General features: G+C 65.9%; 8 protein-coding genes across 8 annotated transcripts; 3 read left to right on the top strand and 5 right to left on the bottom strand.

Annotated features, from left to right (window-relative positions):
• The first annotated feature begins 11 nt into the window (after positions 1-11).
• MICPUN_106992 (predicted protein) lies at positions 12-850 on the top strand. The gene is made up of 2 exons (XM_002503827.1): positions 12-103; positions 238-850. Exons 1-2 carry the CDS (start codon positions 14-16, stop codon positions 742-744), a joined length of 597 nt encoding a protein of 198 aa, XP_002503873.1. The 5' UTR covers positions 12-13; the 3' UTR covers positions 745-850.
• A 42-nt stretch (positions 851-892) lies between these two features.
• Positions 893-1621, bottom strand: MICPUN_59919 (predicted protein; the record flags this gene model as incomplete). Its single annotated transcript, XM_002503477.1, has 1 exon — positions 893-1621. The coding sequence occupies one exon, from the start codon at positions 1619-1621 to the stop codon at positions 893-895; it is 729 nt and encodes a 242-aa protein (XP_002503523.1).
• Positions 1622-2067: 446 nt separating this feature from the next.
• Positions 2068-4070, top strand: FBAII (fructose-bisphosphate aldolase, class II). Its single transcript, XM_002503826.1, has 2 exons — positions 2068-2231; positions 2786-4070. The coding sequence occupies exons 1-2, from the start codon at positions 2100-2102 to the stop codon at positions 3857-3859; spliced, it is 1206 nt and encodes a 401-aa protein (XP_002503872.1). The 5' UTR covers positions 2068-2099; the 3' UTR covers positions 3860-4070.
• A 117-nt stretch (positions 4071-4187) lies between these two features.
• Positions 4188-5183, bottom strand: MICPUN_50916 (predicted protein; the record flags this gene model as incomplete). Its single annotated transcript, XM_002503476.1, has 1 exon — positions 4188-5183. One exon carries the CDS (start codon positions 5181-5183, stop codon positions 4188-4190), a length of 996 nt encoding a protein of 331 aa, XP_002503522.1.
• Positions 5184-7041: 1858 nt separating this feature from the next.
• Positions 7042-8175, bottom strand: MICPUN_101390 (predicted protein; the record flags this gene model as incomplete). The annotated part of the gene is made up of 1 exon (XM_002503475.1): positions 7042-8175. The coding sequence occupies one exon, from the start codon at positions 8173-8175 to the stop codon at positions 7042-7044; it is 1134 nt and encodes a 377-aa protein (XP_002503521.1).
• A 219-nt stretch (positions 8176-8394) lies between these two features.
• Positions 8395-10653, bottom strand: MICPUN_101389 (predicted protein; the record flags this gene model as incomplete). Its single annotated transcript, XM_002503474.1, has 1 exon — positions 8395-10653. The coding sequence occupies one exon, from the start codon at positions 10651-10653 to the stop codon at positions 8395-8397; it is 2259 nt and encodes a 752-aa protein (XP_002503520.1).
• Positions 10654-11069: 416 nt separating this feature from the next.
• MICPUN_59914 (predicted protein) lies at positions 11070-14660 on the bottom strand (the record flags this gene model as incomplete). Its single annotated transcript, XM_002503473.1, has 1 exon — positions 11070-14660. One exon carries the CDS (start codon positions 14658-14660, stop codon positions 11070-11072), a length of 3591 nt encoding a protein of 1196 aa, XP_002503519.1.
• A 287-nt stretch (positions 14661-14947) lies between these two features.
• On the top strand, positions 14948-15313 carry MICPUN_101387 (predicted protein; the record flags this gene model as incomplete). The annotated part of the gene is made up of 1 exon (XM_002503825.1): positions 14948-15313. The coding sequence occupies one exon, from the start codon at positions 14948-14950 to the stop codon at positions 15311-15313; it is 366 nt and encodes a 121-aa protein (XP_002503871.1).
• Positions 15314-15384: the final 71 nt, after the last annotated feature.

The following is a 15384-nucleotide window of genomic DNA, read 5'->3' as shown; positions in this document are numbered from 1 at the left end:
CGAAGCACCCACGATGCAGAAAAAGCTTCTGATTCTCTCGGCCCTCATGGTCGCCCTCGCGTGCGCGCACGCGGGCGAGACCCCCCCCGAGATCACCAACAAGGTGCGCGCCCCGAAACCCGCGCGCGTCGGTCCCGCGGCCCGTCGTCGGACAACCCGATCGCCTCGCTCGATTAAGCATCGTCCCCAGATCCGGCCTTCGCGCTCACCTGTTCGCCCTTTCGACGCTCGATGCAGGTTTACTTCGACGTCTCCATCGGCGGCCAGCCCGCGGGCAGGATCACCATGGGCCTCTACGGCACCGCCGTGCCCAAGACGGTGGAGAACTTCCGCGCGCTGTGCACGGGGGAGAAGGGCGTTGGCAACCGCGGAAAGCCCCTCCACTACAAGGGCTCCATCTTCCACCGCATCATCCCCCAGTTCATGCTCCAGGGCGGCGACTTCACCGACGGTAACGGTCGCGGCGGTGAGTCCATCTACGGCGAGAAGTTCGCGGACGAGAGCTTCGCCATCAAGCACTCAGGCGCGGGCGACCTCTCCATGGCCAACGCGGGACCCAACACAAACGGATCGCAGTTCTTCATCACCACCATCAAGACCGCCTGGCTCGACGGGCGCCACGTCGTCTTCGGCAAGGTGCTCGAGGGCATGGACGTGGTGTACAAGGTCGAGGCGGTCGGCTCCCAGAGCGGCAAGCCCTCCAAGGAGGTCGTCATCACCGACTCCGGCGAGCTCGAGATGTGAAACTTTCGGTTTCGGCAACCTCTCGGCGTCGGGTCGCCAAACACGCGGCGCGGGCCCACGCTCGATTATGATCATGATATCATGTCAACACGTTTTTCCTAAATAAGTCGAAAGCTAAAAGTCACGCGCGCGCGGGAAGTCCTCGCGGCTACCCTCCCCGCGTCGCGTCGGCGGCGGCGCTCTCCTTGCCGCCGCCGGCGAGCGAGAACACCCTCGCGCCCACCCGCTCGTACACGGATTTCCTGTGCATCCCCCGCCTCCTTCCCTCCTCCACCACGTCGTCCCGCAGCCACGGATTAACCGGCGGCTCCAAGAAGCCGTTCACCCTGCCCATGTGCCCCTCCCCGCCCCCCGCGCCCGTCCCAGCGACGAGCCTCGACTGCTCCGACGGGAACGCCCAGTTGCTCACGACGCCGATGAGGCACAGGGGCAGCGCGAGGACCGCCGCGAACGCGGCGTTGCTGATCCTCCCCGCGCGCCTCGCGTTGCCCATGTGGGCCGCGCTCATGCCCGTGTTGTGCGCGGTCCATCCCCTGGTCTGACCCCCGGGCCCTCCGTCCCCGAGCAGCCTGTTCCTGGCGGCCGTGATGCGGTTGAAGTTGAACCTCGCCTCGGCTCTTCCCGCGGCGCTGCTCGCCTTGTCGGGGTGGTAGACGTGCGCCAGCCTGCGAAAGGCGGCCTTGACCTCCTCGTCGCTCGCGCCGGGTTTGAGCTCGAGCGCGGCGTAGGGGTCCAGCGGGGAAGGTCCCGACATTTTCTTCCAGGCGCCCCCGCGCTCCGCGGCGCCTGCGCCACTGGAAGATGCGAGGAGCGAGCTCAGCAGGAAAGGCCACGACAGACAGTAGAGAGTAATGTTTCGTGCCTCGCACGTGGGCATTTTCTGGGGACCGACCGGCGCCGGCCGAGCCGAGCAAAGAGCAAAAACGATGACTCATTCGAGTTCCGATCGACATGTGGGGGAATTAATCCGTCAACTCTTGAGTTTCGCGGGGGTGTCAAAACGCGGAGACGCAATTCGTCTCTTCCGGGTCTATCTTTTCCACAGAATTTGTCCATTTCCTAGCAGCGAGCACGGTTAGGAATGGTCCATTTTTCCCAAAAAAAAGTCTTTTGGCGTGACCCACAGTGATTTGAAGTTAAAAGTCTTGCCAATTGGGGTATTCGTGACACCACGCGACCGTACGAAACGTGGGACCCGCTCGCGAGAAAACGTGAGCCTCTGATCCCTTGCCAGCGAGGCTCTTTCCTGGCCTCCCGTGCCCCGGAATTTCACCCAGCGCGAGCCACAACCGTCGTTGCATCGGCGCGTCACTTTTCACCGCACCTACTCACCCTTCCACCACTCTCGAGCAACGATGGCTTTCGCTGTTTCCACCCAGGCGCTCGCCGCCAAGGTCGCCCTCTCCGGCAAGACCCTCAACGTTCGCAAGAACGCCGCCAAGGCTGTGCGCAACACCTCCGTCCGCGCCGCTGTGTCCGCCCCCGCGGTGAGTAAATATTCCTCCTCTCGCGAGCCGCCCCGCCTCGCCCACTTGGCGCGCTCGTTCGCGCGTGACCGCCCCCGATTTCGGCCGCACGCGCGAGATAACTCGCGAGGACGCGTCCGCGCGTCATCCGCGCGACCCGCCGCCGCGTCGTCATCGCGCGCGCGCGACGCCGAGCGCGGAGGGTCCCGGGAATTGGCGCATCGAGTTTTTTTTCCTTCACCCGAGCCGGGAAAGGGTCTGGGTCTCTTATCCGCCGCTGGATAGGTGGCGCGACGGCGCGCGCGCGGGTGAATTCCCCGCCCGCGCGCCCGCGTTATCTTCCCAGATGGTTTGATGAACGCTCCGGCTCGATCGACGCACCCGAAGCGCCTCCCGCGGCCAGATCGCGACCCCGCCGCGTGGGGTTATCGACCGATCACCGGGAGGGGGAAAATATCGCCCCTTCCGGAACCCCGGACGACGGTCTGTTTTGGTCCTCTTTTCCCCGCGGAAAAAAAAACACCGAGACACCCGGACTGACCTCCGATCCCCCCCCCCTTCTCGACGAACATCAGGGCCTCAAGGCTGGCGTCGTGACCGGCGATGACTACAAGGCTGTCGTCGACCACGCCATCAAGAACGGCTACGCCATCCCCGCCGTCAACTGCACCATGTCCACCGTGACCAACGCGTGCCTCGAGGCGGCCAAGAAGGCCAACTCCCCCATGATCATCCAGTTCTCCAACGGCGGTGGCGCCTACAACGCCGGCAAGGGCTGGAAGAACGAGAAGGACCAGAAGGCGGCCATCATGGGCTGCGTCGCCGGTGCCCTCCACGTCCGCGCCCTCGCTGAGTTCTACGGCGTCCCCATCATCCTCCACACCGACCACTGTGCCAAGAGCCTCCTCCCCTGGTTCGACGGCCTCCTCGAGGCCAACGAGGAGTACTTCGCCAAGCACGGCGAGCCCCTCTTCACCTCCCACATGCTCGACCTCTCCGAGGAGTCCATCGAGGAGAACATGGAGATCTCCAAGAAGTACCTCGAGCGCATGGCGAAGATCAACTGCTTCCTCGAGGTTGAGATCGGCATCACCGGCGGCGAGGAGGATGGCGTCGACAACACCGACGTCGCCCAGGAGGACCTCTACTCCAAGCCCGAGGAGATCCACCAGGTGTACACCGAGCTCAACAAGGTTGCCCCCGGCATGTTCTCCGTCGCCGCCGCCTTCGGCAACGTGCACGGCGTGTACTCCCCCGGCAACGTGAAGCTCACCCCTTCCATCCTCGGCGCCGCACAGAAGTACATCAAGGAGAAGGAGGGCCTCGACACCGACAAGCCCGTCAACTTCGTCTTCCACGGCGGCTCCGGCTCCTCCCGCGAGGACATCCGCGAGGCCATCGGCTACGGCGTCATGAAGATGAACATCGACACTGACACCCAGTGGTCCATGTGGGACGGCGTCCGCGAGTACGTCGAGAAGTACGAGCCCTACCTCCAGGGCCAGATCGGCAACCCCGAGGGCCCCGAGAAGCCCAACAAGAAGTACTACGATCCCCGCATGTGGACCCGCGCCGCCGAGGAGTCCACCGTCGCGCGCCTCCTCTCCGCGTACGAGGACCTCAACGCCATGGATGCCCTCTCCAAGTAAGCGATTTTCGCTTTGCGTGATGATGGATTGAGTCTACGTGTACAATTTTTTGATGGGTGCTCGCGGCTACTTCCTCGGAAATAGTCCTTTAGACGAGGAGTGAAGCTTCCTTGGACATAATAATAAACGATTTCCAGAAGAGAACGAACAAACAAGCACGCGCCCGCCCGATTGTTTCGTAACAAACAGCGTCTCAGAATACATATAACATCGCGTCGTCCCGGCTCCCAGCACGGGCCAGTTATCAAGATTTTTAGTCCCTATTTTTACTGTCGGTCCCCCCGGACGAACCCGTCTCTTCGTCTCGTCTATTTATCGCACCGCTGAATCAGGGGTTGAGCGTGATCTCGAAGCCACCCGGGTTGGGCATGTCCATCCCGCACAGCGGACACGGGTACACGTACTCGTTGTCCAGGTGCCGCCGCACCATGTGCACCCTGCTACGCTGCTCGCAGTCCACGCACAGCACGTGCCCGCACCCGGGCAGCAGGTTCAGCTGGTGCTGGTGCCCCGGGTCGTTCATGTTCCCCTGCATCACCATGGCGTGATCGCAAGCGGCGATCGGAGCCGTGCCCTCCTCCCAGATGTCGAGTTTCGTTTTCCAGTGCTTCACCCGCTTGGGCAAATCCACGACGCACAGCGCCGGCTGGATGCAACACGTCGTGACCCACGCCGGAACATTCTCGCGCCCCTCGAGGATCCAGGGCTCGATCTCCTCACCCCGTGACGCGTCACCGCACGCGCAGTCGATGCAACTGGCGCTGGGATCGATCATGTTCATCATGTCCTCCGCGGTCACGGTGTTCCCGACGTCCGTCCCGGGCGAGTCATCCGCCTCTGCGCGTCGAACCGCGTCTTCCCGCCGCCTGCCAATCCCGTCCCTCCACCTGGCGCGTCGCGCCTCGAGCTCCCTCGCGAGCTCGACGAACTCGTCCTGGGGCACCCGCCCGTTCAGTCGCGAGGTTCCCATGAGCCTAATCTCCCTCAGCGCCTCGAAGTTGGTTTCCGTCAATCGAAGCGCGTCCAGGGTGTCGACGTTTGAACACCCGGCGAGGTCGAGAAACACGAGGCACGACTTGCCATCCTTGCGGCTGCGGCACACCCTCGCCGCGTGCTCGATCGTGGACGTGCTGATCAGCGTGCAGTCGCTGAGCTCCAGGCACTCGAGGTTCTCGCCGCACACGTCCAGGAGCCTGCACACCGCCGAGTCCGTCAGCCTGTTGCAACCGGCGAGGCACACCCGCTGCACGTTGGCAAAGGCGCCGTCGTCACGCACGATGCTCAGCAGCAGGCGATCGGTCAGGAAAGAGGCGTGCGCGGACATGTCCAGCGTCTGCCACACCCCAGGTTGCCGCACGAGCTTCCGAAACCTGGTGGACACCGCGGAGAGGGCGAGGAGCTGCTTGGGGGATCCGTTAGCCTCCGCGACGTGAGACAAGATGAGCTGGAGCTCGTCGTCGAGGAGGTCGCAGAGCCCGACCTGCTGGCACGAAGCCTTCTCGAGCGCGAACGCGATGTAGGAGCGGAGCGCGTCCAGCTCGGGGTTGGACTCGAGCTTATCGAGCCGCCTGCCGGGGGGAGGTGGGGAGGGATCGTCAGCGAACGAGGCGCTGGTCGACGGGTTTCGCGATGCGAAAGTCTCATCTGTCAGATCTGCGTGTTTTCCCCTCCGCGGCTGGCGAGGATTATTTTCGTGTGGACGAGGGGGAGCGGCGCACCTCTGGATGGATCGCAGCAGCTGCAGCAGCTCGCGCTTTCGCGCCGTCTTGGTGTCCTTGTCAGCGGACCATCCCCTGGGAGGTTTAAAACGACGATCGGATCAGTCTGAGGGTCGAACCCTGGGCGGTGACGAGCGGGATCTGGATCTCGCTCGGCTTTGAAAAAAAGCCTGGGTTTCGAACTGGTCTTTTGAAAAATGGGACGGGGGTCGCGGCGGGCGGAGGGCGCACCTCTCCCTGCGGAGCTCGACGATGATGTCCGCGAGCTGGGAGCACGCGGACTTGGTACGGTTCTGAAGGTACCTGACCTCGTCCGCGGTCGCCTCGATGGAGCCCACGGACGTGCCCGGCAGCTCGTCATCCTCCCCCGAGCCGGTTCCGTGCTCGGACCCCTCCACCTCCTCCCAGCCAGTCGGGCGGAGTCTCTTGAACCCGCTCTGGTACTCGTGCTTCGGGGTCTGAACCCCGGACTGCTCGGGCGAATCCGCCTCGCCCGCGTCGCCGGACTTCTCGGGGATGGCGAACTTGCGCTCGAGCGTGTCCATGGCGGTCGCGCCGCCGCTAGCCTCGCTCATCGGTCCACCCCTCGGGAGTAGAAAACTGGTCGTTGATGAGGGAGGCCCACGCGGACGCCTCGTGCTCACGTCCGGGAGCCTTCGCAATCTGCAGGACTTGCCCCGCCGGTCGCGCGCTCTCCCTCGCTCGGACGGTCTACCGGGTGCGAAGGAAGTTCGAACGAACACACGCCGCGTGCCAGGCACCACGCGCGCGGGGTCCAAACTGATCCCGCGGCTGAAGGTGCGGCCCGGCAGGGGATAAAAAGCCGGAGTCGCGGGAGCTTGATCGATGACTGGGCGAATCGAACCAAGGATGACGAGTCGAGGGCGATTATTCGGGAAAAATACCGGGAAATCGCCCTTGAACGCGGGAGAGGATCTTCGGCCACTCGCTGACTGGGAACCCAGTCACGTTTGACGCGACGGGGACTTGCGAGCCAGGCGGCGTGTAAATCATCGCTTGGAATGGGCCGATGGGACTTGCAGAATTTTCTCTCACTCGAGACGATTTTTGCAGCCAACTACGCGCATCCGCTGCTTCGCCGGTCGGCCATCAGGGGAGGTTCGCCGAGCTGGTGCGTCGGCGGCGGCGACTCCTGCTTCGAGTGCAACGACTGCTGCTTCGTCGTGGAAGCAAAACAGAGCATTTTGGCTCAGTCGTTGCACCGGAGAAGCAGGAGTTGTCGCCACGAAGCATAGAACCCAGCTCGTCGAACCTCCCCCCCGCGCGACGTCCCGCGCCCGAACCCCTCGAGCTCGTTGCGTTTTGAGCCAAAGATGTTTCATTTGATGAATTCGTCGCCCACGTCACGGTCGACGGTTTCATCAAATGAAGCATCCAGAACAACTAAGAATGCTTCTGACCCTCAAAACGCAACGAACCCCGGGTGCTCGCCCGCGAGACGACTCACCCCACCACGTTGACCACGATCTCCTCACCTTCACCCCCGCGATCCCCAACCCCGTCCCCGCCCCAATCCCCCTCGTCGTCCAAGCCCCACCGACTCCGCCACAGCGCCGCGCGTTCCCGCCCGGACACCCGCGTCACCCTCGCTCGACACGCCGGACACACCGCGTTGACTTTAAGCCACCGCTTTATGCAGTCGGCGTGGAAGGAGTGGTGACACGTCAGAACGATGAGCTCGTCGCCGGGCTCGCAATCGTCGGTGCACACGAGGCACATCTCGACGTCCTCGAACGCCTCAGCGGCGGCGGCGGCGGCGGCGTCCGTCGTCGTCGCGGCGGCGCCTTGTTCGACTCCCTCGTTTGACTGCCCCACCGGCGCGAGGCCTCGAAGTCCCCGCCACCGAGCGTCTCCCACGAAGCACCGCGGCAGCGTGGCCATGGCCCTCCCGGACATCGGTCCGGGCTCGCGGTCGTCGTCCTCGTCGGGGTTGGAGAGGTCGGCGAGTTCGTTTTCGCTCCTGGAGCGGGGCGATACGCGTCGGTGGCCGTTGGGGTGCGAACGGGTTCGCGCCTGTCGCGTCGTTCCGCCGTTCGTCGGCCGGAGCGGTGAGGGCCGCGTCGGGGCGCCGGCGCGGGCGCGCGCTCGCTCCATCGCGAGCGCGCGCCACTCGTGGATGTTGTCGTCGGTGAACGTCGCGGGGTGCGCGGCGCGCGCGTCGAAAGGCGCGAGCGCGCCGCTGCGATGCGACCGCGTCGGCCCGTCCCAGGCGGCGGGCGACACGGGCTCCACGGAGTCGCCGTCGCTGACGTCGCTGTCGTCGGGGTCCTCCGGATCGTCGTCGTCGTCGTCGTCGTCGCGCCTGAGCCTGCGGCGCCTGGCGCGGAGCCTTCCCCGGGTCCGTCGCGGGCTCTCCACGTCGTCGTAGCAGAAGCAGCCCCGCACGAGGCAGCAGTGCAGCAGGAGGAGCGCCGGTATGGCGAGGAGTATCCAGAGCAGCACGCTCGAGCCCAGGTCCTCCTCCCGTCCCTTCACGACGCCGCTGCGGTCCCACCACCTCGGCTCGGGCGGCGACGGCGGGGGCGACGGCGACGGCGGGTTCATCCACGCGGGAGTCAGGCGATACGTGAAGGTCATGACGGCGCCGCCGCGTCGCCGCCGCGTCGCCGTGTGACGCTCCCGAAGCAACGACCGAGAATATCGAGGTGACGGGGTTGATTTTTTTTGAGCAGAGTAAATTTTTTGAAGATTCTCGTCCAGCTGTCTGCGTCGGCGAGCCGGGTGAGACGAACGCTCGGGCGTCGAACGATTACCAAACGGGCGCTTGTTTCATCGAGGCTATCGTCGACTACCGCGTCAGTCCGTGTCGGACCCGCTGTTCCCGTTGGGCAGCCCGTCCGCGTCCGCGTCCAGGCCGCTCCAGTCCAGAACCTCGAGCAGCTCATCCTCCAGGCACCGACCAATCGCCATCGGCCTCTTCGACGCCGACCTCGGCGGCGGCTTATCGTGCCGAAGGATTCGAAGGCGACCCTCCTTCGTGCCGTACGCCAACCCACCGCCCGCCGCCGGGTGGAAGCACGCGACGTTCACCTCGTCCTCCGCCGACGGCAGCACCCGCACGAGGCTCATGTCCGCGATGCGGTACACCTCGAGTATCGTGTGCACGGTGATGCACGAACCGCCGTCGGCGACGAGGAGAAGCAGAGAGCTGTGCCGCCGGCCGTACGCCAGCAGGACGTGCTCGGACGTCGGGGAGAACTGTATGGACGTGAGGCAGTGCGCGGCGCGGACTGATCTCGCGGCGAGAACCTCCCCAAAGTTTTGTTCCTCCAGCGAATACACGCGAAGTTCGTACACCAGCCGCGGAATCGGCTCGCCGGGCGCCGGGTCCTCCGCGTCTTTGGGCACGCACGCCACGCAAGCCGCCAACAGACGGCCGCACGGGGAGAAGTGCGCGCCCATCTCGCTGCACAGCACCGCGTGGGGTATGACCAGCCTCGCGTCGCTCAGCGGCGCCAGCGGGTTTTTCTTGTCGTAGCGCCAAATCTTGAGCTTCACCGTGCACGGCTGGTCGACGGCGCGATCGGCGGACGCGGCGGCGGCGGCTGCTGCGGCGGCATCGCGGGACGCCTGATCCGTCGGGGCGCCCGGGTCCAGGACGCGGAGCCCGCGCGCGTTCTGCGCGCTCTGGTACGCCGCGGTCGCGGCGGCGGCGGCGGCGGTGCTCGTCGACGCGCCCGGCGTTTGGAAGAGCTGCTGCCGAGCCGTCGTCGGCAGCCGGCCTCCTCGCGATGACCTGGACCTCCTCGCCCCGCCCCCGCGAGTGTCTTCGCCTCCGGGTTGGTTGTCGACGTCCATGGCCTCCGCATTGTTCGCGGGCGAGCGCACGCGAAGCCTCGCGAGCTCGTCGAGGTCGTCGGCGTCCGCGCTGGGCCGCGAGGATAGCGTCGGCGATCCCGGGTTGCTCGACCTCGCGGCGATGTACGTCGTCCTCGACCCGCCCCCGTCGGCGCCGGACTCGGCACCCCTACTCGGCAACCCGTGCCCACCACCACCGCCGAGCCCGCCCCCGTTCCCGCCCATCGCCGCGGCAGCCGCGGCGGACGCGGCGGCGTAGGCCGTCTCCCACTCCCCCGCCGGCGGCGGCGCCGTCACCGCTCGAAGCGGCGGCACAGCTGTGTCGTGTTCGCTCGTCTCGTTAACCTCGGCGCTGAGGAGCATGGGCGCGCCGTGCGGGTGAAAGTGCACCGCCCGCAGGCTCCGTCTGGTTCGCAGCGATATGTACGGCACGGCGAGCGCGTCCGGGTCGGCACCCTCGGCACCCTCGGCACCCATCGCGCCCGCGACGGTGCCCCGCGATCGCGACGGGAACCCGCCCACGTACGCGGCGGATGCGGTCCAACGGCTTCCACCGGCGTCGTCCCGTGTGTCCTCCCTGAGTCCTCCCTCGCGTGATGAGGCATGCACGGCGTTGGCGTCCATGGCGTCACCACGAGGTACGTCGCCGTCGATGCGCGCCTCCCAGTCCGCGCGCATGGCCGCGGCGTACCTCCACGTGTACAGCTTGTGCCCCGACGCCACCGCCAGGATGTCCCCCTCCGGATGAAACGCCAGGCTCGCGATGGGCTTGCCGAAATCGAACCGAAGCACGCACTCGGACGTCCTCGCGTTCCACAGCCGCACCTCGTGGTCCAACGAGCCGGACGCCAGCACGTTTGGGTTGGTCGGGTGGAACCGGACGACCCATGGCGTTCGCCTGTGTCCCGCCAGCGTCGCCAGGCATCGGCCCGTGGCGCAGTCGATCAGCTTGACGGTGTGGTCGCCGTGCGTCGACGCGAGGGTCCTGCCGTCGGGGGAGAACGCGGCGGCGATGGTCGACCTGGGCGCCGGTCGAAGCTCGCTGTAGGTGGCGGTGCAGTTGCTGAGCGAGTCGGCCTCCGCCCACGACGCGAGGGACCGATCGAGCGACGACGCGTCCGGGTCGTGTTGTGGGGCGACGCGCGAGCCGAACGACGGGTCCGCGCGTCGCCCCGAGGTGCTGGGGTCGCCGCCGCGCGCGGCTTGGCCCAGCCGGCCGGTGGGATCGAGCTCGCGCGCGCGGATCTGGGCAAACATCGAAGCCCCCGGCCTGCGCGTTCGGTCAGATCGGCCCCGCCCGCGTTCCCGTCGCGTCCGAGACTAAAAAAGAGCCCCGAGGCGAGTCTTTTCCCCCCCTCGGCGGGGCGCGTCGCCTGGGAAGCTCCGGGTGCCTCGAGCGCTTCCCCGGGCTTCCGGGCCGCGGCGAGGCGCGACGGTGGTCACCGGATGCGCGATCAGAGTCTCGACGACTCCCCCGCGTGCGCGGGTGTGTCCCGCCCGCCGCCGTTCGACCGGTCCCTTCGATGCCCGGTTTGTTCATTTGGCGGGATTTCTTGATCGGCTGGATTCGGGCTGTGATCGCGTGCCAGCTTCGACGTGCCCTCCCGCGAATTTGGTCAGGTGGAGGACAAAACTTTATTTCCACGCGCGTATGAGTAAACTTTCCTCCCCTCTCACATGTGTCCTATCGCGCGAAGCTCGGCTTCCAGCGCGGTCACCGCCCCCGCCGCCTTCTGCCTGAGGCTGTCCCACTTGCGCTTGCTCCCGCTCGCCTCCGCCTCGACCTCGTGCGCCTCCAACCTCAGCCGCTGCTTCTCCGCGGCGTCGCCGCCGTCCACCCCTTCGAGGGCGACGACCGTCTCCCCGTGCCGCTTCTCCGCGGCGACCCAGGACTGGCGACCCTGCCTCGAGGACGTCACCGCGCCCTCCGCCCTTCGCGCCGCGCTCTTGAGGCGCGCGCGTCGGTCGCTGCCGCCCATCTTGCGCCACGCGTCCCAACCGGATTTGATCACCGCCTCCCACGAGCGCTCCTCAGCTTCGTCCGCGTCGGCGCCGTTCCTTCGCTCGCGTTCGTCAGCCTCCTCCTGCCGCTTTGACGCGTCCTCCCTGAGCTTCCTGGCGCGTTTCTCCTCGGCCTCGGCCCTGAGGCGCTCAGCCTTAAGGCGCTCAGCCTCAGCCTTTGCCTCGGCCTCAGCCTTGAGGCGCTCAGCCTCGGCCTTTGCCTCGGCTGCGGCTTGCGCCTCGGCTCGAACTTTCTCGGCGGCTGAAGCCTCCGCGTCCGCCTTAGCCTTGGCGTCGGACTCGGCTTTGGTGATGGCGGCCTCGTCGGCGTCGATCTCGGCCCTGGCGGCGGGTTCCTCCCCAGCAGCCTCCTGGGCGTCGCGATATTTTTGGGCGGCTTCAGCCTCGGCAGCCTCGGCTTTCACCTTAGCTTCAGCGTTTGCCTTGGCCTCAGCCTCGGCTTTAGCCTTAGCTTCAGCCTTGGCCTCGGCTTTCGCCTTGGCCTCAGCTTCGGCTTTCGCCTTGGCCTCAGCTTCGGCTTTTGCCTTGGCCTCAGCTTCGGCTTTCGCCTTAGCTTCAGCCTTCGCCTCAGCTTCAGCCTTAGCTTTCGCCTTGGCCTCAGCCTCAGCTTCGGCCTTAGCTTTCGCCTTGGCCTCAGCCTCGGCTTTCGCCTTAGCTTCAGCCTCGGCTTCAGCCTTAGCTTTCGCCTTGGCCTCGGCTTCAGCCTTAGCTTTCGCCTCAGCCTCAGCTTCAGCCTTAGCTTTCGCCTTGGCCTCAGCTTCGGCTTTCGCCTTAGCTTCAGCCCTAGCTTTCGCCTCGGCTTCAGCGTTCGCCTTGGCCTCAGCTTCGGCTTTCGCCTTGGCTGCAGCTTTGGTCCTTGCGGCTTCCTCAGCCTCAGCCTTTGCTTTCGCCTTGGCTTCAGCCTTTGCTTTCATCTCGGCGTAAAGTTTAGCCAAGCTGGCCTCCGCATCAGCCTTGGCCTTAGCTTCTTCATCAGACTTCGCCTTAGCTTCGGCTGCAGCTTTAGCTTCAGCCTCGGCATCAGCCTTCGCTTTAGCCTCGCGCTCCGCCTTTGCCTTCGCGTTGGCAGCTTTGGCCGCCGCAATCTCCGCCTTTACCTTTGCGTTTGCCTCGTCAGCCGCCTTGGCCTTGGCCTCCGCCGCCGCTTTGACCTCCGCGTCCAGCTTGGCCTTCGCCGCGGTCGCAGCCTCCAGCTCCTGCTTCATCTTCTCAGCCTCGGCGAGTTTTCGTTTGAGCTCCTCCATCTCCCTCCTCTTCTGTTCCTGCTTGGCCCTGGCCTCGGCGATGTCCCGAGCCTTTGCCGCCCGCGCCGCGGCCAGAACCGCGTCCCTCTCCAGAACCTCTCCAGAACCCTCCAGAACGGCGTCGTCGTCGAACCCCTTATTGGCCTCGTCCTCCCTCCCTCGCTCGCTCTCGCCACTCGGCCGCCACTTCCGCGCGGTCGCCTCCACGGGTGCCGCGGGTGCCCCAGCCGGAGCCGGAGCCGCGGCGAATCCGGGCGAAACCTCCGGAGCGTTTTCCAGAGCGTTCGTCGTCAACACTGCGCCCGCGCGCGTTCTCCACCAGGACGCGTCGATGCCGACGGCGACGGACGAGATCGACGTCGCGAAGGGCGAGAGGAGGACCGCGGCGGCGACGGCGACGATCGCGACGACGATCGCGACGAGCGACCCGCGGGACATCGACGTCGGCGCTCGCGGCTTCCTCGACGGGGGCGTAGCCGCCGTCTCCACCTCCCGCTCCTCGGCTTCGAATACCTCGGCGGCGACGAACGGCGCGAGCTCCGGGGCGGCGAACGAGCCCCCGAGGTTGGCATCGACGGCGCGTGCGCCGGTGGCCTTCGACGTGTGCGTGTGCGCCGCCTTCGATCGGGTTCCCCGCGAGGGTCGTCGATCCGGCGGCGCGGCTTTGGCCTCCTCGATGAGCTGGTTGACCTCCCTGGCGCGCGTCGCCTCCAGCTCCCGCTCCAGGGCCTCCACCTTCGCCGCGTACTCGTCCCTCTCCTTGATCGCCTTCTCCGTGGACGACATGCCCGCCAACTCGGCGTCCCTCAGTCGGCGGCTCCACTCCTCCTCGCGCGAGAGCTGCGAGTCGAGCTCCTTCTCCAGCGCCTCTTTGCTGGCGGCTAAGGTCTCCACCTCGCGGCGCGCGCGTCGTAGCGCGGCTTCGGTCTCGCGGAGCTCCTCCTCCGTCATTTCGCTCTGCTCCATGCGTTCCTCCATCATGCGCAGCTGCTCGGCCTGCATCTGCTTATCGCGCTCGAGCCGCTGCACCATCTCCCTCGCTCGGCTCCTCTCCTCGAGTAAGATTCGCATCTGCGCGGCCTCCTGCTCCTCCGTGGACTCGATGATGTCCCGGACCACGGGGGATATCGGCGTGTGCGCGCCCATACCCACGCCCATGTTCGTCCCCCCGACGCCGTCCGCGCCCTGGAGACCGAGGCCCTTGAGCGCCAGCAGCGAGCGGCGGAACTGCGTGACCGGCGAGCACGATTTGTCATTGTTATCTCGCTCGCCAAAGGGCGACGCGGGCGTGGATCCAACGCCGCCGAATTCGCCGTCGCTCTCCCCGAAGCCCACGGGGGTGGCCATCGCGTTCTCGCTGGACCGCGTGCGCCTGTGTCGGATGTTCGGCGGGGATTTGGGCGCGAGGTTCAAGTCGTGGATGAGTTCTCGGTCGATCTCTTCCTCCGTCGCGGGTGATCCGGTGAGCGACTGCTCCGAGAGCGGGTGCTCGGTGACGTCGAGGACGTCGGTCTCGAGGGAGATGTTCGTCTCCGATGCGTCGGCCGGGGGCGTGGCTGGACCTTTCGGCGGTCGATCCACTGCCGCGACGTCCTCCTCCGCGCTGGACGCGCCCGGCGGGGACTCGGGTTCGGTCCGCGAGTCCCGGGGCGCTCGAGACGAGGAGGTCGGAGTGCTGTAGCTGAGCCTCTTGGCGTTCCGCTTGGCGAGCACCGCGTGGACGCTCCCCACGCTCCCTCCGATCGCGGCCACGTCCTCACGAGAAGCCTTGGACGTGCTCTTCGCCTTGGTCACGGACGCGACGGAGGAGGAGGACGACGACCGAGATCCGGTGCCGCCAACTACTGACTTTTTCCTGTGCCTCGCGGCGCTCCTCGGGACGGAGTCTGTGGAGACCATGTATCGCTGTAAGGCCTCGCCGATGACCGCGTCGGGACTCGCTTTGGAGCGGCGCGAGTCGAACGGGTCGATGTATCTGCGTCGATAGCCGGCTACCATCGACTAGAGCGCGCTCCAGAGTGCCAACGGACAACGGCATCTCGGAAAAAAAACGACGAGCAAATTTTCGCATCCAAATGCGTTTCAGCACCGCCTCAACGGCCACTTCTGACTGAGACTCGGAGCAAGGGTTACAGACCGTGGGTACTTCCCCACACAAATCGGTGACGAAATTTCGGCCGCTGGGGGAACGAGAGGAGGCGTTAAAAACGCGCGTCGCATTCTTCGCCTCCTCATTCCCACTTGCTTCGGCACGCACACCCCACTCACCCTACACCCAATCAACGATGTCTTTTCTCACCCCCGAGAACTACAACAACGCCGTGGCCTTCGTGATGGCGGCCTACGCCCTGCAGTTCCTCTTCATGCCCGCGAAAATAATCACCGATCACTTCAAAGCCACTACGCCGGCAATTGCGCTCTTCGTCGCTCGCGGCAGCGCGGCCCCGATGCTGTCGATGGCATACGCGATGTACAAGATGCAGGACCTGCAGTACACCGTGGTCTCCACCATCATCGTCGCCTTCATGTACCCGCTCAACGCCAAGTACAACATCTTCCAGAAGCTCAAGGTCATCTACCCCATGCACTACGTCCCGGAGGCTCTGATGACGACGCTCACCACCACGGGCATCTACCTGCTCGCCCAGTAAACGAGCTGAAGAACGGATGGACATTGGCGCCTGAAGGACGCGCCATTCAAGGAGGAACACGAAACCACGTG

The sequence above is a fragment of the Micromonas commoda genome, chromosome 7 (assembly GCF_000090985.2).
Source record: "Micromonas commoda chromosome 7, complete sequence".
In the NCBI taxonomy this organism is placed as follows: Eukaryota; Viridiplantae; Chlorophyta; class Mamiellophyceae; order Mamiellales; family Mamiellaceae; genus Micromonas; species Micromonas commoda.
This window is presented reverse-complemented; position numbering and strand designations above follow the sequence as displayed.